The following is a 23,078-nucleotide window of genomic DNA, read 5'->3' as shown; positions in this document are numbered from 1 at the left end:
ATCCACGCCGCCTCCTGTATGTTTCGGATAGCCCAAAGCAATCACACGATCATCGAAATATTCATTCAGGAAATTAAAGACGTCGGCCGTGCGATGTGGCCGGGCACCATCTTGCATAAACCACGAGGTGTTCGCAGTGTCGTCTAAGGCAGTTTGTACCGCCACAAATTCACGAAGAATGTCCAGATAGCGTGATGCAGTAATCGTTTCGGATCTGAAAAATGGGCCAATGATTCCATTGGAAGACATGGCGGCCCAGACCAGTACTTTTTGAGGATGCAGGGACGATGGGACTGCAACATGGGGCTTTTCGGTTCCCCATATGCGCCAGTTCTGTTTATTGACGAAGCCGTCCAGGTAAAAATAAGCTTCGTCAGTAAACCAAATACTGCCCACATGCATATCGCCGTCATCAATCCTGTGCACTATATCGTTAGCGAATGTCTCTCGTGCAGCAATGGTAGCGGCGCTGAGGGGTTGCCGCGTTTGAATTTTGTATGGATAGAGGTGTAAACTCTGGCGCATGAGACGATACGTGGACGTTGGCGTCATTTGGACCGCAGCTGCAACACGGCGAACGGAAACCTGAGGCCGCTGTTGGATCACCTGCTGCACTAGCTGCGCGTTGCCCTCTGTGGTTGCCGTACGCGGTCGCCCTACCTTTCCAGCACGTTCATCCGTCACGTTCCCAGTCCGTTGAAATTTTTCAAACAGATCCTTTATTGTATCGCTTTTCGGTCCTTTGGTTACATTAAACCTCCGTTGAAAACAACGTCTTGTTGCAACAACACTGTGTTCTAGGCGGTGGAATTCCAACACCAGACAAATCCTCTGTTCTAAGGAATAAACCATGTTGTCTACAGCACACTTGCACGTTGTGAACAGCACACGCTTACAGCAGAAAGACGACGTACAGAATGGCACACCCACAGACTGCGTTGTCTTCTATATCTTTCACATCACTTGCAGCGCCATCTGTTGTTGAAAATTGTAACTACTGTAATTTCGAAAGTTTGTCCGCCTGAAAATGTACTGTTGTCCCAAGCATATTGCAACAAATGGTGTATTTCTATCGCTGCTCGTTTAGTTTTTATTGCCGTTTCAAATATACCGGTCATTTTTGAAACACCCTGTAAGTAGACAATAGATAGTTTATTGTGCCATCAAGAAGTTGTTGTGATTTTTACTGGTGATTGAATTACTGACAGCGCACAGACAATTGTGAGGTGTTCTTTTCTGTTGTTTTAAAATAAATGTTTTCTTTTTTGTTTCCCATCTAGGAGTGAGTTCTTGCTTACCAGTCCTAGTCCAGATAGTTCACCATTGATGACTGTAGGGAAGTCCATGTGCCGAATTACTTCAACTTATAATTTCTTGGATTCAGCAGAAGAGAAATCAGCAACATATCAGATTATATGTGGAGACACCTGATGCTCATCCATATGCTACTCGAATTAAATATGGTGGAATGTTCATATTACATTACTAATTACTGAGGTCAGAAAGACACCCTATAAAGCAGTCAACCAAATTTTCAAGACACCTGAAAGTAATAATTATGTTTAACATTAAATATTGCAGTGTAATGTGTGTAACCCAGATCCAGCGTGCTGTGTCAATTTCTTTACGGAGAACCCAAAATTATATGGAGATGGACGCCTTGAAAATTAGTGGCAATCACCTGGATGGCGCCGCAAGAAAGAGACATCCTGTATATGTCATGACCTGAATGGAAGTTCTTCTGAAATGCAAAGCATAACGAGTACATCTGGTTAATGGGCCATCATCTCATCTGAGTAAAGATTCCATGAATATTTAATCCAACAACTCTGGATGCTAGTACAACAGTTGCAAGAATACAATCACCTTTTCCAAAATTATTTGTGCATAGCACTGGAGATATGATGAAATAGAAATCAGATCTCAAAGTGAACAGATAGTTAGATGCAGGAAAAGGAAGTGATCAAATGGAGGCGCCCAACTGCAACAACCAAAACCAAGGAAACAGTAGATTCACGGTCAAAATTAAAGAACCATTCAAGTCATATACACAAAGCAAAGAGAGTGTGTGTGTGTGTTTGTGTGTGTGTGTGTGTGTGTGTGTGTGTGTGTGTGTGTGTGTGAATGTCTGGGATCTTCTCCCAGATCCCTGGATCGATTCCAAACAAAACTGGCAACTCGTAGCTCCAGCAGGAGTGGAAATATGGGCAAAAGGAGTTGTTTCCAGCCTCTGGCATATAGTCTGTCCTGCATGACAGGCATGTTGTGTTGGAGTAGTATTGGCTTGCCTTATCGATCTGCTTTGCTGGGTCTGGTACATCAGGTGTAAGTGAAGAATTTCAGTCGCTTGGTATGTAGCCTGCCCTGCATGACAGATGTGCTGTAGGGTAGCATTAGCCTGCTCTGTTGAACTGCATTGCAGGGGTTACACGTGCTGATGAACGTGGCTGGGACAGGTTGATATGGATAGAGGAGGAGATGGACAGAGTGTAGGGAGGAGGGGGAGATCCATGAAGCAGGTGGAAAGTGTGGTGGGGGGTGGACAGGTGGAAGAAAAGAAGATGGGTGGCAGAGACCGAAAGAGAGAAGTGGAGGATAATATGGTCAGAGAAGGGAAGGGGAAATGGACAAAGAGATGGGGAGGAGAAGATGAAGAGGGAATATGGGGAGGAGGAGATAGACAGATAGAGGTGGTAGGATGAGGTGGACGGACAGAGGGAGGAAGAGGTGGAAACAGACAGGTTGAGAAAGTGTGATCATTATATGTTTCGAATGTATACATAAGCAAACCAAGGGGAAAACGCTGGCTGTTTGTTTTATGGTTGGAAGTCATGGTATGATTGACCCAGTAAAGGAAATACGCCACCGTCGAGAAAGTGTAGCACCTAACCATTATCAGGAGAGTGATGCTGAATATCTTTTTGATTACCACAGCCTGCTGCAAATGAATTATGGTCATGAGGGACAAACTTCCACAGGGACGTACTGTTGAAGTCTCGCAACGAGGTTGTGGGAGGCTGTTGAGACAATCACGGGAAGTTATCCAAGATGGTGTTTCTGCCTTAGAACCACTCTCCAGGTTATTCTGCATAGGACATAGTCACACATGCTGCTTTTATGGGCTGTCAAGTTTTGCGTCGACTTACATATACTTCCTGCTCGGCACCAAATGCCCTCTTCGTATTTCCTCTGATAAGAAAACCATTGCCCAGCACGAAGCATCTCTAGAATGAAAAAAGTTGTTATATTCCAAGTCGAACGTTTACTGAACAGCCGAAATAGGGACTTCGGCAACCAAGATCTACGCCAAGTAATCCATCATTGTGAAAAATGTTTCTCACTGGAAGGTGAATATGTCGAACAGTAACACCTTCACCCAATTCTGTCATCAAAGCTTGATTTTTTCTAGGTGATAATTAAAACTATATGACTACCCATCATATTCAATTTAGGTACATTGTAATTAATGTGACCTTAAAGGAAATTATTTAAGCAATGTGTTCTCCATACAGCCCGCCTTCCACAAAGAGTAGTATTCAATTCACTGTGGATGAAGCCCGACCAACAGGCATTACATGCATTGATCAAAAATGATAGTGGTAGGTAGTATACAAACCATATGAGTTAAGTATTCTTAGCATTGAGAATGGCTAGTTTCTAGCTGAAATCTAGATCTGCCAATAAAATTTAAAAAGGACGATTGATAGCTGAAATCTATTATTTACAAGTCAATATAACAGTCGGTGCGTGCAACAGCCTTCTGAATGGAAGGTAACCTGATAGACATGAAACAGTTATTAGTGTCTGGCCAAAAATATCCACACACATATACGAAATTCAGATGCCATGAGCCTCTATAAAAAGCAGGAAGTAGTGTGTTGCCAGTATAGAAGCAGAAACAGCAGACTTCGCCAATCAGGAGGGATCAGTACTTCAAACGTGGACTAGCCATTGGATGTCACCTGAGTGGCAGATCCATCAGGGACATTTCAGCCCTTGTAAAGTTGTGCAAGTGGACTGCTGGTGATGTGACTGTGGAGTGGAAAGGCGAAGGAACAACCACAGCTGAAGCAGGGCCAGGCAGACCTCGTGTACTGATGCACAGAAACCGTCGAGCATTGAGCATGATATCAGCGAAAGGAATCACTTGTGTGCTGCAAAGTGCTAGCAGCAGTCGAGCTAGGACAATGACTACGTGCAGGGAGTTAAAAACTTTGGAGTATAATAGTCGAGCAGCTCCTCAATAAGCCACACATTTATTTAGCCAGGGTTAAAAGACGCTTGAGGTGGCGTAAAGAGTGGGTTGGGTTGTTTAGGGGAAGAGACCAAACAGCGAGGTCATCGGTCTCATCGGATTACGGAAGGATGGGGAAGGAAGTCAGCCCTGCCCTTTCAGAGGAACCATCCCGGCATTTGCCTGGAGCTATTTAGGGAAATCACGGAAAATCTAAATCAGGATGGCTGGACGCGGAATTGAACCGTCGTCCTGCCGAATGCGAGTCCAGTGTGCCAACCACTGCGCCACCTTCCTCAGTGCGTAAAGAGTGACTACTGGACAGCGGATGATTAGAAATGAGTGATTTGGAGTGATCAATGACTCTATAACCTGTGCCAGTCCAATGGAAGGGTTTGGATTTGGTGAATGGATGGAGTCATCTGCCAACACAGAAGTAGGCAGGAGGTGGTGTTATGGTTAGAGAGTGGTTGTCTTGGTTAGGCTTTGGTTCCCTTATTGTGATTAAGAAAACACTAAATGCAGAAGGAAGGATATGGACACAGTCTACAGCATTGTGTATTGCATACAGTAGCTGTAACAGTTCGCAGACCATGACTGATTGTTTCAGCATGATAATGCACTATGTCATAAAGCAGCAACTGTTAGGCAGTAGTTTGTTGAAATGGATTGTACTGCCCAGAGTCCATACTTTAACCCAGTAGAAAATCTTTGAGATGAGTCAGAAAGTCGACTTCGCTCCAGACCCCATCGTCCAACATCACTACTCAGAAAGTCGACTTCGCTCCAGATCCCATCGTCCAACATAACTACTTTCTCCAGTTTCGGCTCTCCAGCAAGAATAGGCTGCCATTCCTCCAGAGACATCAGGACACCTCATTAAGTGCTCACAGTAGAATTCAAACCATCATAAAGGCCAAGGGTGGACAGACCCCGTATCGGAGCCCACTGGTAGGTGGATACCTTTGATCAAATTTTTGGCAATAAAAATAGCATTGGTACGAAATGTCACAGAGGCATGTCGGCGGGACTGCAGGCGGCTTACCGGAGTAGAGGAAGGTGAGGGCCAGGAGGCGCATCTGTGGCGTCGCGGCGAGTCGCAGCGCTCCGCGAAAGGCGTCCATGGGGCCGTCGGTCCCGCTGCTGGCGGAGGCGTCGTCCTCAGAGGCGGGGGCGGCGGGGGCGGGCCTCAGCGCCGCCAGCATCGCCAGTCCGACGCCGCACACCCCCGCCAGCACCCCGAACACCAACCGGCGAGTCGACCGGGCGATGCGTGCAGCGCCCGAGAACGCCACGTACACGAACAGGTTGCCGAAGAACATGCTGGAACGCACGACCCGGTCGTTCAGTCACCTCCACTTAGACTGTCTGCAGCTGTTAGGAAGTGAACTCAAACAGCCTCGCAGTTCGTGTTTTTGTGAGGAATTGGCGGTATTTAACGTAACTATTAAAATACATCTACATCTACATAAGCACGCTACAAGCCACCGTGAAATGCATATCAGAGGGTACCGTGTACCATGTACCACTACTAGACGTTTCCCTTCCTGTTGGACTCGCAGCTACAGTGAGGGAAAAACGACTGTCGATATGTCTCCGTATGAGCCCAAATTTATCGTATCTCATCTCCTTACATGATTTACCCATATCTCTGTTGTAGACCTCTGCGACGTGAAATGTCCGGTATGCGATGATGTCACGGCCGTTAAAACTTTCCACTCCTGGAACTTTATCGACTTTACGTCCACGGACGAGTGCTACGTTTTCCCATCCGTTACCTTGCTGCATGGTATCACTGTTGCTAATAGTGAAGTTCAGAAATCCACCATAGAAAACTGATGGACCATGCAGGACGACTTGTGCACCTACATAGTTCTCCATATTATTAGCAATATTGTCTATTGCTTTATACACCGTAAGGCGCGTACGCCTTCTTCTCCTGTAAAATCGTGGCGTTTTCTGTGTGAGCGGTCCAATGTTGTTGCTCGAGCGGCTGCACGAAGACTGAAGCCTTCTTTCCAGATTCATTACTTATATAGACAAAACTGTTGCATCCTTGAGCCCCTGGTTCTCGATGTACACTTGGCGGTTCTCGGCTGACGCTAGTAGTCATAAATTTTCTAAGTCCAAGGTCGGGTGGATATCCCGTACGCGTTGTGTAGTAAAACTAGCAGCACGCGTCTCATTTGGCTTTTCATGTTTGTAAACACAGAGCGAGAAGCGATAGGCGGTTGCGTAATGACCATGGTCAACGCTCACACAAAGTATCTCCCATGTGGCTGATACAATGGCTTTGTAATTTAATTTTTTATTATTTGGTATTTTACAGGAGAAGAAGTATGCGCCTTACAGTGTATAAAGCAACAGACAATATTGCTATTAATACCTCTAACCACGTTGGTGCACAAGTTGTCCTCCATGTCCATCATTTTTCTGTGGTGGAATTCTTAACTTAACTAATAGCAACAGTGATATCCTGCGGCAAGGTAACCGTAGCCCTCGTCCGTGGACCCAAAGTCGATAAAGTTCCAGGGCTGGAAAGTTTTAATAGCCGTGACGCCATCGCATATCGGACATTTCACGTCGCAGAGGTCTACAACAAAGATATGGGTAAATCATATTACCTGTCAACCATGCCGATCGTTCTCAGTACCAGAAATCATCGTAAAATAAATGAATCGGAATCTGTGTCAGGGTGGGTTAAAGGTGCTGACAATTGTAAGGGAATTAAACTCGTCGGTGACCTTACCCATTATTATAGAAATTATATAAACGCTTTCCTTTCCCTTAGTCCTTTCAAAAAAGAATACCAAATAATAAAAAATAAATTACAAAGCCATTGCGTCAGCCACATGGGAGATACTTTGTGTGAGCGTTGACCTTGGTAATTGCGCAACCGCCTATCGCTTATCGCTCTGTGTTTACAAACATGCCCTCACACGACATGTATGTTGGTGGCAGTAAAATCGTTCTGCAGTCAGCTTCAAATTCCGATTCTCTAAATTTTCTCAATAGTGTTTCTGAAAAAGAACATCGTCTTCCATTCAAAGATTCCCATTTCCGTTCCCGAACCACTCCGTAACACTTGCGTGTTGTTCTAACCTATCCGTAACAAATCTAGCAGCCCCCTCTCAATTGCTTCGATGTCCTCCTTCAATCCGAACTGGTACAGATCCCAACCATTCCAGCAGTACTCAAGAATAGGTCGCACTAGCGTCCAACATGCGCTCTCCTTTACCGATGAACCTTATCTTCCCAAAATTCTCCCAATAAACCGAAATCGACCATTCGCCTTCCCTGTCACAGACGTCACATGCTCTTCCCGTTTCACATCGCTTTGTGACATTACGCCCAGATATTTAAAAGACACAGACTGTGTCAAGTGGGACACTACTAATGTTGTATCTGAAAATTACGGATTTGTTTTTCCTAGTCATCCGTATTAACTTAAATTACTTACATTGTCAGTACCTGCGTAAAACAACATGCCACCAGTGCGGAAATCGATTTTCGAAGCGACCCCATTTGCTGCTAAGTGGCAGCAGCTTCCTTTAACTGTCGTGTGCCGACCTAAGCATTTCGATCATTCGCGTCGCTATTTCTTTACTACATAACGTGGCACTGCAGTCCTGACGCACGAGAATGTCTGTGCAGCATTGGTAACCAATTCTCCCTCAAGAACAGAAATCATAGGAGGCACTGATATCAGATACTGATGTCTGGAGCGAAGCCTATATTCTAACTCGTCCCACAGGTGTCCACAGGATCCAGGTTGGGACTCTGGGCAACTCAGCCCGTTTTACGGAGTGTTATTGTACACAGACCACTGCCTCATAGATGTTGCTTTATGGCAGTGCATTATCATGCTGGGAGAAACAACTGTCGTCACGGAATTGTTCCTCGACCTTATGCGGTACACATGCGAGGTGCCGGGGCTAGTAGTGTATTTATCACTAAATTCTACTAGAATCCACATGTGTAAATCATGCTCTAAGCCCCCCCTATTCTAACTCCGACTTTTGCTGTTGCACAAGGATAAAACAAATACGCGAACTGACTCTAATCAACCCTGCTAGTGGAGTAGAAGAGAGTTTGGCACCTGCAATAATTTAATTTGATAAATAAGTTAAATAAACAAAGGTTTCATTAGCATAGTGAGGAATGATAGGGTTGCTCTATTGATTAACAGAAAGAAAGTTCTGTCCAAAATAACAATATGATTTATTAAGATTAAACGCAGAATAGTAAAAGAGACACAGGAAATATAAAACATCAAATTGGCTAAAATTGGAGATTCATACAAACACAGTAAAGGTGAAGTTGTCCCTAACTTAGATCGTGAGGTTTAAGACGAAGTGGTATGTGGAGCCAATTCCTTTCCACTCAAATCTCAAGAGAGACACACAGCTAACCCAATAGTAATTGCTGCTACTCGAAACTGAACAAAGTTAGAAAAGGATGAACAGGCGCGCTCTGCTGAGCTCTGATTATCACCTAGGAAAATCCCTATCTGCCGGTGCTGCGGACGTACATTACCAACAGTCTTCTTATCTCCCAGAACACGATCTGGCGTACCGCAGGCGAGGGCTGGTTGCTCAGACGTCCTCGACCGAAAGGCGACTCCCGACTACCCAGAGCACCCGCACAGGCCGAACACCGAACATTCCCGCCCCCACGACAGTGGCCGTGGTTACGTTCCAATCAGCAACTCGAAAACCGGCGGAAATTCCACTCCATTGCCGGAGCACTACCATTCCACCAATGGAGATTCTTGGCGCCAATTTCTGTGCTGATTTTGCAGAAAGTGCGGGAATTTTCCCGCCACAACTGCGTGGGTACACAAGTCATTCCCACGCCTCGCTGGTAGCCCGCCAGAAAGTGTTTTCGCCAAGTTTCTCTGAAGTAACGGAACCTCTAGCCCAGCCGCTACTTCACACCCCAGCGGGCGTGTCTCTTGACAATGTCGGCGTCTGAAAAGCATTCACTCAACTGCCTCACACACGTCGGCTTAACTCTCTCCCGTTCCACAGAGCCCGCCTGTCACCGGCCCACCCGGGTGACGAGAGACGCTGCGTGGGAAGTACGCGTGTTAAGGAAAAGCAACCCTCCACCGCATGCAACTAGAGAGGAGAATCGTAAGATAGAAATATGAGAGGGGGCTCATGCCACCTCTCATTGCCCCTACGCCATTTTAGATTGTAATTGGTGAGCGGTTGGCTCACTTAGGAGCAAGGTAGTGAGTCAATCGCCCAAGAACAATCTTACAAAGTGACTCCACATACCGCACTCTATAAAAAGATCATTGCAACTGAAAAATGCAACTCATAGAGGGAGGATTATTTATGATGTAGCCAACTTCACCTTCTTAATATGGAACACTAACACTCACATCACACATCCATACCCAGGGAGCCCCTTCCCAAACACCGATTCACGCAGACATTCACTCTCTAAATATGGCCCGGGCATCTGAGCCAAATATGGAGCAGTTTATTCTTTACAATCAGAGTTGGAGTGCTCCGCAATTAAATGCCCAAGATGTTACAACAATTTTAATCATTAAACTAACCTGAACTCACTCACACATGATACTATATAAGTTAACAATCTCTTTGTGAGCTTTCAGAATCTAATTACAACCTCCGATTCATTCTGTCTCCCTGCAGCAAGAATAACCTTTACAAAATGTTCCCTGAACTGATGGTCCATTCACAATGACAGTGGTGGTATCTGCTTCAGTTTATGGGGACTTCAGGCACACTGTTTGCATACACACAACAATAAACACAAAATACAAAAAAAACATGGTGTGGAGAACAATACAGTAATCTGTAATAAGAATTACAGTGTAAAACACAAACGCATACAAGGTATGACATACATTACCAAAACAACATAAGAGAAAGAAATTTAAGAAAAAAAACAAGGTTCATGGGGCATCAAATTGTGCGTGCACATTGCACAAAGTTCACGACTGTGCTGAGAATGAGGCACTAAATCACATTGTTAGAAATATCCGTGGCACTTCACTGATTCCACTGTACTGACATCACATAAGGCTAAACGTCGGTTGTAGTTGCTACGTTGTGGCAACAGCAATAGGGAGTTCTGGAGTGTCTGCAGTACGCTGTTGAGATTGTAGTCAGACCCACGCATATGATCACGGCCGTATGGTAGGAAGACACAGTGATAGGCTCTCCTCACGTCGATTAATTGTCTCTGAGGTCTAGATCGTTGGGATACATCACTAGTCTAGGTCTCTTCTCTCGCTGGACAGAACTTTATGTTTCCCAATATTGCAGTTCGACGAGGGATGATGGCACGTGGAGTGACTCCACAAGTGTGTGAGGTCATCCATACAGGATCGAACTAGGAGCGACTATTGTTAAAAACTGCTCTCTAATAGAGAGGAGAAGTAAGACATGAGACCATACATTTGTTAGTGTGGCACGATACTGCTTTGTGTATGCAGGTCGGCCAATGCTAGTGAGTTGTAAAAACCCAAACAGGTGAGTATAGAGCGTCCCTTTCTGTCCTGAGGCACATGAGGCGCAGGTTCTGACACGATATGTGATCTTCTTCGTGTACTCACGACAACGTGGTCTGCCGCAGGGAATCCCTCCAAGCGGCTGCCGCGTCCGGAGAGCTAGCAGGCTGTCGCGTGTCAGGGTCAACGGCCAGCCCCACTTTCGCTTGTGGCGGGGCAAGGGTCCCGTGTAATCCCTCAGGTAGGCAGCCGGGTGACTGTCAGCGTGTAGGACGGGACGCTCGCCCTCTAGCAGGTAGCCGAAGACCTCTTGTTTTTGCGCTGGCTGGCCTCTGCATTGCCACGTTCCTCGTCATCTGTACAATTCTTACAAAAGTCTTATGCCTAACTTTTTCCCATGACCTTCTATGTTATAATAAATTTACCTAATGAAACATTGATGGTCTGTCATTTCAGACACTCTTATTTTACTTTTATAGTTATTAATCTATGGCAATCATTATAACATCTAATCTAGACATGGAAATAATTTATTTTGATATACGTGTAGAGACCGATCTCAGTAAGTACATGGTGTGTGATAACTGATGCTTTGTAATGGATGAACAACTAAATGTGCGGGCCCGCACTAATATTACTATTAATTATATAGATCGACAGTAGACATGCTTCAAGAATTAACTACCATATCCCAACGATCTACATTCTACGTCTTTTAATTAAATTATGTTGTTATGCAGGTCTAAGTTTTACTGTGCTATAAAGAACATGCAACTACGCTACTTTCGCTCGCCCGTCGTCCCTCCATCTCGGGTCTGTGGTTTGGTGACCTGAAAAATAGCAACTCAACAGGCGCGCGCCACACTTGTGGTAGAAAACCCCCACAATATTAATCTAGTTATTGTTAAATCCTACAGTCTAACTTATCCTAGTATCGTACTTTCCCTTTTATTTATTTATTTATTTATTTTATTTTATTTATTTATTTATTTATTTATTTATTTTTTTTTTTTATTTACCTTATACAATACCCTTACATAGTTCCTGTTACGCTGAGATGTCTTGCTGCTCGCCGCTATTGACGACAGTGATGTGCGCGCCGTACGACATGACCTCCGAGTTTTCATTACGCCTCACTGAAACTCCAGAGACTGGGTTAGCCATGGCTATACACGACAATAAATTTATAGTTGCAACTTCCTTCTCTATGTGAAGCGGTTTTCGCGATCGAAGTACCTCTTTCCAGAAGCAATGTAATATGACCAAGCCAGGACTGGTTCCTGTTGAGGATTCAGACACCCAACACACGCCAGCTACACAGTATGTCACGAATATCCAAGTACAATTCCTTGGTGATTCATCTGTGACAAAAACGAGCAGCACGCTAAATCCCCAACCAGCACATTAGCATGGTAGGCTTTTATGCCCTCATTTCTCTCGTCTAGGGCACCATTAGAGTCAAATGCTCACAGGTTCACCCCGACTTGCAAGACAACGATACCGGCGCAGCTCTGCAAAAACTATACTGCCCATATTCACCCTCGAAATCGCGCAATATACCACAATCGTGCAGTGCACTGACGCGTGCCTGCAAGCATTGGTATGAACGTCTCACGAACTGGTTGTGGCCGCTATGGAGCGTATCACGACCTCTCAGAACGCTTCTAGGAGCACGTTCTTGTATGCGCCCGTTTGTGCGACGTCTCGTCACTCATCCTTATCCCTTAACATGGACACCAGATAGGAAAGGACAAAAACATTGCTCATGAAAAGGTAGTGTCTCCTACTCCATCGACATTGGAGATCGCAAACATAAACAAAAAGAGGATAGCAGCAGTAAATTCCTATGCAAGACAACGCAGCGTGTTAACACTTTAGCAATCTTAATCTATTAATGCAACGGTTATTGTTCCCCGAAAAAAGGTTCATATCTTTGCCTATTCTACTATGTACATTTCTTACACTACTACTATTCTACGAACTCCTTTATGTGAGAGAAGTGGTGGAGTCCTATGGACTAGCGTCAATCCCTTCTTAGACTCCCCCTCCTCTGACGTGCATTAGGATTTGGAGGTCTAATTTCAATCTCCTGGCTCTCCTGTTGTCCTTGATTTCGCTCCCTCCAATTACGGTCGCTTTGCCGTTCGTCATTCCTCCTGTCCCAGATTGCTTGTCTGGATTGACCCTGTTCCCTGACGTTCTGGTTTCCGTGTCTCTGGTTTCCATAACCTTGAATAGCGTAACCTTGATCTCGGTAACCCTGGTTTCCTAACTGACCAGTGCGATTATGCGATCTGTTGTCGTCTTCCCTTGCTGGCCCGTGGTATTTGTTATTTAGCGCCTTCTTCCTGTCCTTTGCGTCTTGTTTATCGAAGACTACTTCGAGTTCGCGCAGTAGACTCTTGAATGCATCTATGTCAGATCCACACTTCCCGACAAGTGTCTGTTGATACCTAACTGGCAATTTCGAAAAGCAAAATTTAATAATTTCTCCGTTGCTGTATGGACTATCTAAAAACTGATTCTTCTTGAGTAAATCATCAAAAAATTTGGTTGCGCTCTTATGCCCGGACACTTCCAGTTCAGGACAAAATATTATTTCCTCTTTAGTCCTGTCTTGCGTTTCCTTTGACCAGTAGGTCCGCAGGAATGCACCAACAAATTCCTGATAAGTCCGACACGTCGCTGCCACGCCCCGCATCTTTTCCGCGGCTTGGCCTTCGATGTGTCCACACATGAATTCTAATTTGGCCTGGGTTGGCCATGACGACGGTAATGAATTAGTAAATTGCATCACCCAGCTCTTCGGATGCATCGACCCTCCATTATCTTTGAACTTCTGGAATTTGAGTATCGACAGGAAGTGATTGTGATCAAAATTCTGTCCGATCCTCGCACTGGTGTTGTCAGACGTTTCCGATACTTGCACGTCTGCGGAGTGTCCTGATCTATCTTGCTGATAACTGTGATGTGCTACGTCTGTATCACAGTGGAAGTGGCATTCAGCATTCACTCTTCTAAGTGGGCTGCAATTATTGGGGCTATTACTCGCTGTTTCTGCGTGTGCATTGTTTGTTCCGCACGCTGTCACTGGGCTAGAGCACGGCGGGCTTTTCCTCGGAGACACAATCCTGTGTGCTCCATCATTGGTATCCGAACGCGCAGTGCTCGTGTGCCCATTTCGCTCTAGTTTTGCTATCCGACTCTCTACTTCTTTCATTCGTTTCGTGATGTTCGTAACCGCAATATTACCTTGAGTCTTTAAGGCCGCTAGGGATTTCGAGTGGACTTGTGTCGCACGTCGCAAGCGCCCTGCGAGTTTAAGAGTTACTCTTGCGATTTTCATTGCCCCTGTTGCTGCAGTTTTGGCTAGGCCTGCTACTTTTTGTGCTACCATTGACATTTGTTTTGCTTCTCCACATTCTTTCTTTATTGTTAATAATTCCCCACGAATTGCCCCTATATGCGAGATTATTGCCTCAGTGTCCCTCTTACGCTGTTCGTCAGCTTCTTCCTTCTCCTTCTTACGTTGTTTCTCCTCTTCTTCCTTCTCCCTCTTACGCTGTTTCTCCTCTTCTTCCTTCTCCTTCTTACGCTGTTCGTCAGCTTCTTCCTTCTCCTTCTTACGTTGTTTCTCCTCTTCTTCCTTCTCCCTCTTACGCTGTTCGTCAGCTTCTTCCTTCTCCTTCTTACGTTGTTTCTCCTCTTCTTCCTTCTCCCTCTTACGCTGTTCATCAGCTTCTTCCTTCTCCTTCTTACGCTGTTTCTCCTCTTCTTCCTTCTCCCTCTTACGCTGTTCGTCAGCTTCTTCCTTCTCCTTCTTACGTTGTTTCTCCTCTTCTTCCTTCTCCCTCTTACGCTGTTCGTCAGCTTCTTCTTTCATTGATCGTAGGAAGCTCAGTATTGGGTTTACGTCATCTTCTTGATCCTCTTCAAACATGGGCGATGTAACTCTGGACACCTGGGCGCTAGAGCTCTGACGTGACCGAGCTGGCCTCTGTCTGCACTCGTTCGTTTGACTATAAACTTCTGCTACCGTCTCGACCTGTGTGCCTGTCTCTGTTTCATCCTCTACTTCACTATCATAATCACGGCCGCAACGCTGCTCTGAGATCGCGTCCAAATCACCTTCCTCATCAATGCCCCTGGCGTCCTGTCCTGCTAAAAATGTGCCCATCTCATCTCCGAACCTATTCCCGTCAGTAAACTGCCCCTTATCCATTATGCTATCCTCTTTTGTTTTAGCTTCGCCCGATAATAGTCGTGCCTTACTTCTCGTTATCATTCATAAAAACAAATTCATCTAAAATGCACAATAAAATTAATCTACTCCATATATTTTTTACACATAAACATAAAATTTCAACAACGCTGTTCCAACGCTGTAATCACAAACACAATTTGATGTGGTACAGAAACCGCACACAAATCCGACAAAGTGCGATGCGGTACAGACACCACATCAGCGAAACACAAAAAAAACAATGAACAAAAAATATATACACTGAAAACAAAAACTGTAGTCATGCGCCGCTACTTAAAACTAAACGCGGAACTACCAAAAAAAACTTGGGTATTAATCATTAAAAAAAATAGAGAGAAAAAAAATTGAATGTTCCTACTAAGAATCCTGTTTGTTTATCAGAGATTCACAGGAAAGATCCGAGGCCAAGGGTCGCCATATTATGCGAGGTGCCGGGGCTAGTAGTGTATTTATCACTAAATTCTACTAGAATCCACATGTGTAAATCATGCTCTAAGCCCCCCCTATTCTAACTCCGACTTTTGCTGTTGCACAAGGATAAAACAAATACGCGAACTGACTCTAATCAACCCTGCTAGTGGAGTAGAAGAGAGTTTGGCACCTGCAATAATTTAATTTGATAAATAAGTTAAATAAACAAAGGTTTCATTAGCATAGTGAGGAATGATAGGGTTGCTCTATTGATTAACAGAAAGAAAGTTCTGTCCAAAATAACAATATGATTTATTAAGATTAAACGCAGAGTAGTAAAAGAGACACAGGAAATATAAAACATCAAATTGGCTAAAATTGGAGATTCATACAAACACAGTAAAGGTGAAGTTGTCCCTAACTTAGATCGTGAGGTTTAAGACGAAGTGGTATGTGGAGCCAATTCCTTTCCACTCAAATCTCAAGAGAGACACACAGCTAACCCAATAGTAATTGCTGCTACTCGAAACTGAACAAAGTTAGAAAAGGATGAACAGGCGCGCTCTGCTGAGCTCTGATTATCACCTAGGAAAATCCCTATCTGCCGGTGCTGCGGACGTACATTACCAACAGTCTTCTTATCTCCCAGAACACGATCTGGCGTACCGCAGGCGAGGGCTGGTTGCTCAGACGTCCTCGACCGAAAGGCGACTCCCGACTACCCAGAGCACCCGCACAGGCCGAACACCGAACATTCCCGCCCCCACGACAGTGGCCGTGGTTACGTTCCAATCAGCAACTCGAAAACCGGCGGAAATTCCACTCCATTGCCGGAGCACTACCATTCCACCAATGGAGATTCTTGGCGCCAATTTCTGTGCTGATTTTGCAGAAAGTGCGGGAATTTTCCCGCCACAACTGCGTGGGTACACAAGTCATTCCCACGCCTCGCTGGTAGCCCGCCAGAAAGTGTTTTCGCCAAGTTTCTCTGAAGTAACGGAACCTCTAGCCCAGCCGCTACTTCACACCCCAGCGGGCGTGTCTCTTGACAATGTCGGCGTCTGAAAAGCATTCACTCGACTGCCTCACACACGTCGGCTTAACTCTCTCCCGTTCCACAGAGCCCGCCTGTCACCGGCCCACCCGGGTGACGAGAGACGCTGCGTGGGCAGTACGCGTGTTAAGGAAAAGCAACCCTCCACCGCATGCAACTAGAGAGGAGAATCGTAAGATAGAAATATGAGAGGGGGCTCATGCCACCTCTCACACATTGTTGAAAATGTATTCGCATCTTTTCGCATTCAGCGTTTTCTAGAGTGTAATAAGGGTGCCACAATGATAGGTTTCTTTTCATGTCTAAGTAAGTTTAAGCCGCAAAACTAAAAAAAAAATCATGTAAACCTAAGTAAGAACCGCTGTATTTTTGTATTAATTCCGCATATTCTGTTTAAATTGTCTTATAGTTTAAAACTGTAATTAATTCTTGAATGTGAGACAGCATACAGATGTTAAAACTAGTAAAAGAGAGCAGCTGTATTTTTTAATTGGCAAATAATGCATCAGGAGCAGCGAAACCGGCGACAGCAATCAGATTTTATGCGATCAGCCGCGCCGGAAACGAGCGCAGCGACGTTTTTCGACGCAAGAGGCTTCCAGAAGGGGAAGAGACTGAGGAAATATGACAGTAGAGCTGGCTTCAGTTGTCTACACGAGCGGCATCTGGATCGCTCTCTCCTGAGGCCAGCTCTCTATTGATGTCTCCGCTCTTATCGATCGCTCTCTCTTAATGATCGCTCTCTCGAATCATTCTGTAACAGCCAGTTGTGCTTGACAGATATTTTCAAGGTGTGTAAAGTACACACATTAAAAAAAGTTTTGTATCACTTCAGTTCCTAGAGTTCCGGAACCTGTGCAGAAAACTGGAATAAAGATCAACATAAACATCATTTCCGCCCATTTTATTGCTCATGAAAACCACACATTGAATGTTCTACCACCATACAGAGAGACATTCAGAGATGGTGGTCCAGATTGCTGTACACACCAGTAGCACGTCCTCTTGCATTGATGCATGCCTTTATTCGTCGTGGCATACTATTCACAAGTTCATCAAGGCACTGTTGGTCCAGATTGTCCCACTTCTCAACGGCGATTCGGCGTAGATCCCTCAGAGTGGTTGGTGGGTCACGTCCATAAACAGCCCTTTTCAATCTATCCCAGGCATGTTCGATAGGGTTCATGTCTGGAGAACATGCTGGCCACTCTAATCGAGGAATGTTGTTATCCTGAAGGAAGTCATTCACAAGATGTGCACGATGGGGGCGCGAATTGTCGTCCATGAAGACGAATGCCTCGCCAATATGCTGCCGAATGGTCGCACTATCGGTCGGATGATGGCATTCACGTATCGTACAGCCATTACGTCGCCTTCCATGGCCACCAGCGACGTACGTCGGCCCCACGCAATGCCACCCCATAACAGCAGGGAACCTCCACCTTGCTGCACTCGCTGGACAGTGTGTCTAAGGCGTTCAGTCTGACCGGGTTGCCTTCAAACAAGTCTCCGACGATTGACTGGTTGAACGCATATGTGACACTCATCGATGAAGAGAATGTGATGCCGATCCTGAGCGGTCCTTTCGGCATGTTGCTGGGCGCATCTATATCGCGTGGCATGGTGTCGTGGTTGCAAAGATGGACCTCGCCATGGACGCCGGAGTGAAGTTGCGCATCATGCAGCCGATTGCGCACAGTTTGAGTTGTAACACGACGTCCTGTGGCTGCACGAAAAGCATTATTCAACATGGTGGTGTTGCTATCAGGGTTCCTCCGAGCCACAATCCGTAGGTAGCGGGCCGCGCGGGATTAGCCGAGCGGTCTGGGGCGCTGCAGTCATGGACTGTGCAGCTGGTTCCGGCGGAGGTTCGAGTCCTCCCTCGGGCATGGATGTGTATGTTTGTCCTTAGGATAATTTAGTTTAAGTAGTGTGTAAGCTTAGGGGCTGATGACCTTAGCAGTTAAGTCCCATAAGATTTGACACACATTTGAACATTTTCGTAGGTAGCGGTCATCCAGCGCAGTAGTAGCCCTTGGGCGGCCTGAGCGAGACATGTCATCGACATTTCCTGTCCCTCTGAATCTCCTCCATATCCGAACAACATCGCTTTGGTTTACTCCGACACGCTTGGGCATTTCCCTTGTTGAGAGCCCCTCCTGGAACAAAGTAACAATGCGGACGCGATCGAACTGCAGTATTGGCCTTCTAGGCATGGCTAAACTACAGACAGCATGAGCCGTGTACCTCCTTGCTGGTAGGAACGACTGGAACTGATCGGCTGTCTTACCCCTCCGTCTAATAGGCGCTGCTCAAAGGGACTGTGTCTGTGAAACAATATCCATAGTCAACGTCTCTCTTCTGGAGTTCTGGGAACCAGGATGATGCAAAATTTGTTTTGATGTTTGTTTACCTACGTAAAAGTATGGTCAATACATGAATAATTGTTATTGTTCACCATTGTTTCTTTTCAACAACATTAACCTTGTCCGCCAACTTTGCTATGTTTCAGCTAGGAGAACTGCAAGGCTGCCGACATATCGTTTGCTAGCTGCTGCCGAACATCATCGATGTTCGAATTTTTAGCAGCCACTCGTGCGTCCCTGAGATCTGTTAAGCCGATCTGTAAATGCAGTTTCCGGGCAGCACTTCTGTGCAGAACGCGTAATAATAAAAATCGGCAAACGGCCAAGAAACGATGTGCCCGGTCTGTACACTCCACGGTATCAAAGCAGGTTAGGCAAAATCTTGAATAATTAATTTTCTCTCTCTTTGTGCTAATTTTATCTGTACCGTGCGATAATTTAACCTTTTCATATTTTTACTTGGCTGATTCTTTTAATTAACGGCACTCCAGTTAATTTCCTCTTATCAAAATTTATTTTTAAATTACCACTAAAGAGCACCACACAAAATAGAAAGATTTTCTGTAGCGAATATAATAATTCAATGCCCTAACCGCGAAAAACACATCCATACTGTACCACCACTTCATCCGTATTTCACTCTTCGCACCAAATGTGATGGCATATAACGTTCTCCAGGCATTCACCAAGCCAATGCCTTCCATCGGATTTCCACAGGGTACAGCGTGATTAATCACTTTTTTGCAGTCATCTACTGTCCAATGGCGTCTCTCTTTACATCACCTCAAGCGTAGTTTAGCAATGACTGCAGAAATATGTGGTTTAGCAGGATCCGTTTGGCCACTGAATCCCATTCTTTTTAACTCAGATCTCACTGTCATTGTGTTGAAATATCGGTAATGGGTTTGTTACACGAATGACAGCCAAAGACTAGTCCACTTTCGCAGTGATTGAGTTCTCCTGGCTGACACTTCTATTACTGCTCCACCCCCTTTTAAACTGGCGGGTCGTCTCTTGATATCTACTGGTCAGTTCCGCATTGAGCCATGCTGGCCCCGGCTTACGCATTGGTTTAAACCTTGACTGTTACTCTGCGTTTGTTTCCCGCGGTTACTGCGGTTATGCCGTGGTTCTTCCTCTTTCTATGTGTGACAGCAGCGGTGTGTATCGATATTCGCACCTTGTACTATCTTCGGTCTGGTGCTTATAGTTTCCGGCTAGCCGGTGTGCGGCAGTCGGTCGGTTGGTGTGGATCAACCAGGAAATCTCTGCGCGGCGCAGTGGGCCGGGCCTGCTGGCAGTCTCTACGCAGTGTCGGAGTGTGTGGGAGCTGTTCCGATAACTACGAGGTTCGTGGCTCACCAACCCAGGGCATCGAAGTTGAGTCGTGATTTAATTACCGAAGGCAGTCTGTTCACATTGTGCCATTGGTTTTCATAGTTCGCTGTTGGGGGTATTCCCGTGAGCAATAGCGAGTGTTCGAGTTGGCAAAAGTTTGGCCACTGTCATGTGGAGTTTAACTGTATTTTGGTTATTTGAAGTCCAAGTGCAGCAGCGGAATTTTCTGCCTTGTGGCCATTAGCGTTCCGGTTACCTGCCCTGGCCGCTGATGTAAAATTCAGGCAGTGTCCTTTCCTCACCATGTTGTCGCTGTTCAACATGTGTGTGTAGTTTTGACAGCTTATGCATACTTGGTTGTGCGCGGCTACGCCTTTTACGTTTTGGCTGTGGAATTCCTTATGTACTGGTCGGGTGGAAAGCGAGTCATCTTGTCGGTGGGTTCGTTGAGTCTCTTGGTTGGGTTGCTGGCGGATCGGATATAGTTGGGCCGACTACGTCTCTCCCCTAAGCGAACCTTACAATTTCAGGTGCAGACCGACCCCCGGAAACTTCTGAGCGCTGTACTGCCTTTTCTTATTAGTTTTTGAATGTGTGTTTTAATGGCTCATAGCCGATGGTTTGAATTTGTATGCTTTTGCTTGGGTTAAATAATGGGCCTTCAGCTGTTTTAAAATTGAAAGTTCCTTATTTGTCAAGTTTTGCATTGTTTGGGCCTTCAACATCATTTAAAATATCTTTGGTCCTTCTGCCTTTTGAAAATTCATTGTACTTGTGTTTTTAAATCATAGGTTCAAAAATGGTTCAAATGGCTCTGAGCACTATGGGACTTAACTGCTGTGGTCATCAGTCCCCTATAACTTAGAACTACTTAAACCTAACTAACCTAAGGACATCACACACATCCATCCCCGAGGCAGGATTCGAACCTGCGACTGTAGCGTAAATCATGGGCCTTCAGCCGATTTAAAATTAAAATTCCTTTCTTGTCAAGCATCAGATTGTTTGGGCCTTCAGCCTCATTTGAAATATTATTTAAGGATAAGAACTTGCGCTTTCTGCCTTTTGAAAATTTATTGTAGTTGTGTTTTAAATCATGGGCCTTCAGCCGTTTTAAAAATTAAAGAGGTTGTGCCCTTAAGCCATAAGATTGTGTGACATATTCAGTCGATAGTTAAGCTCGGAAATTTGCACTGTAATGTATGGGCAACTAAATAAAGTTGTGTATGTTAGAGTGTAACTAACAGCCGCTCATTTTTGGCCCCTTTCCACAATTCCAACTACCTGTTCTGTCCTGCGGATTTAACCAGGCGTTTCACGCATTACATCTACATCTACATACATACTCCGCAATCCACCATACGGTGCGTGGCGGAGAGTACCTCGTACCACAACTAGCATCTTCTCTCCCTGCTCCACTCCCAAACAGAACGAGGGAAAAATGACTGCCTATATGCCTCTGTACGAGCCCTAATCTCTCTTATCTTATCTCTGTGGTGTTTCCGCGAAATATAAGTTGGCGGCAGTAAAACTGTACTGCAGTGAGCCTCAAATTCTGGTTCCCTAAAGTTCCTCGGTAGCGATTCACGGAAAGAACGCCTCCTTTCCTCCAGAGACTTCCACCCGAGTTCCTGAAGCATTTCCGTAACACTCGCGTGATGATCAAACCTACCAGTAACAAACCTACCAGTAACAAATCTGGCAGCCCGCCTCTGAATTGCTGCTATGTCCTCCCTCAATCCGACCTGATAGGGATCCCAAACGCTCGAGCAGTACTCAAGAATAGGTCGTGTTAGTGTTTTATAAGCGGTTTCCTTTACAGATGAACCACATCTTCCCAAAATTCTACCAAGGAACGAAGACGACTATCCGCCTTCCCCACAACTGCCATTACATGCTTGTCCCACTTCATATTACTCTGCAATGTTACGCCCAAATATTTAATCGACGTGACTGTGTCAAGCGCTACACTACTAATGGAGTATTCAAACATTACGGGATTCTTTTTCCTATTCATCTGCATTAATTTACATTTATCTATATTTAGAGTCAGCTGCCATTCTTTACACCAATCACAAATCCTGTCCAAGTCATCTTGTATCCTCCTACAGTCACTCAACGACGACACCTTCCCGTACACCACTGCATCATCAGGAAACAGCCGCACATTGCTATCCACCCTATCCAAAAGATCATTTATGTAGATAGAAAACAACAGCGGACCTACCACACTTCCCTGGGGCACTCCAGATGATACCCTCACCTCCGATGACCACTCACCATCGAGGACATCCTACTGGGTTCTATTACTTAAGAAGTCTTCGAGTCACTCACATACTTGGGAACCAATCCCATATGCTCGTACCTTAGTTAGGAGTCTGCAGTGGGGCGCCGAGTCAAACGCTTTCCGGAAGTCAAGGAATATGGCATCCGTCGGATACCCTTCACCCATGGTTCGCAAGATATCATGTGATACGTAGGGGTGATCGGACACTTTTGACCAGATAACGTTTACAGGACGGCCGTCAGTATTTTTTCGCGCGCATTTTAACATTCTACGTGGTGTCTGTCTGTTCTAAGTCGTGTCTCCCTACCACTTTCGCGCAACGACGCTCTGAGCGTGTTTTTTAGGGAATTGACTAGTTTGAAACTGGAACCTGTTGCTGAAAAGGAGACGCCAGACCACACATGACATGTAGAGTTCAGAAGAGTTCAGTGAGACTAGAGATGATGTAATCAAATACTTAATGATTTCAGCGTCAGCTCCACTGCACTCCCTGTAAAAGGATCTTAATACTAACTAAATTCAGTCGAAGGGTTTCAAGGCTTTCCTATTTTTAGTTAGCTGGTAAAATAACGTCGAAAAAGCAGTTAAGTTTACCATTGGAATTTTTATTCTACTCACAAAACATTGTTTATAAATT

The 23,078-nt window shown here is 45.3% G+C and overlaps 1 protein-coding gene across 1 annotated transcript in view; it reads right to left on the bottom strand.

The window, feature by feature from the left end:
• Positions 1–23,078, bottom strand: part of LOC126195553 (UNC93-like protein MFSD11) — a 207,976-nt gene that overhangs the window by 39,749 nt on the left and 145,149 nt on the right. The window contains exon 5 of the mRNA XM_049934177.1: positions 5,280–5,557. Within this exon, the coding sequence (XP_049790134.1) occupies positions 5,280–5,557 (278 nt within the window). The remainder of the gene's footprint in view (positions 1–5,279; positions 5,558–23,078) is intronic.

Source organism: Schistocerca nitens, chromosome 7, assembly GCF_023898315.1.
Source record: "Schistocerca nitens isolate TAMUIC-IGC-003100 chromosome 7, iqSchNite1.1, whole genome shotgun sequence".
NCBI lineage: Eukaryota > Metazoa > Arthropoda > Insecta > Orthoptera > Acrididae > Schistocerca > Schistocerca nitens.
The sequence above is the reverse complement of the archived record's forward strand: the minus strand, read 5'-3'. Positions and strand labels throughout refer to the sequence as shown.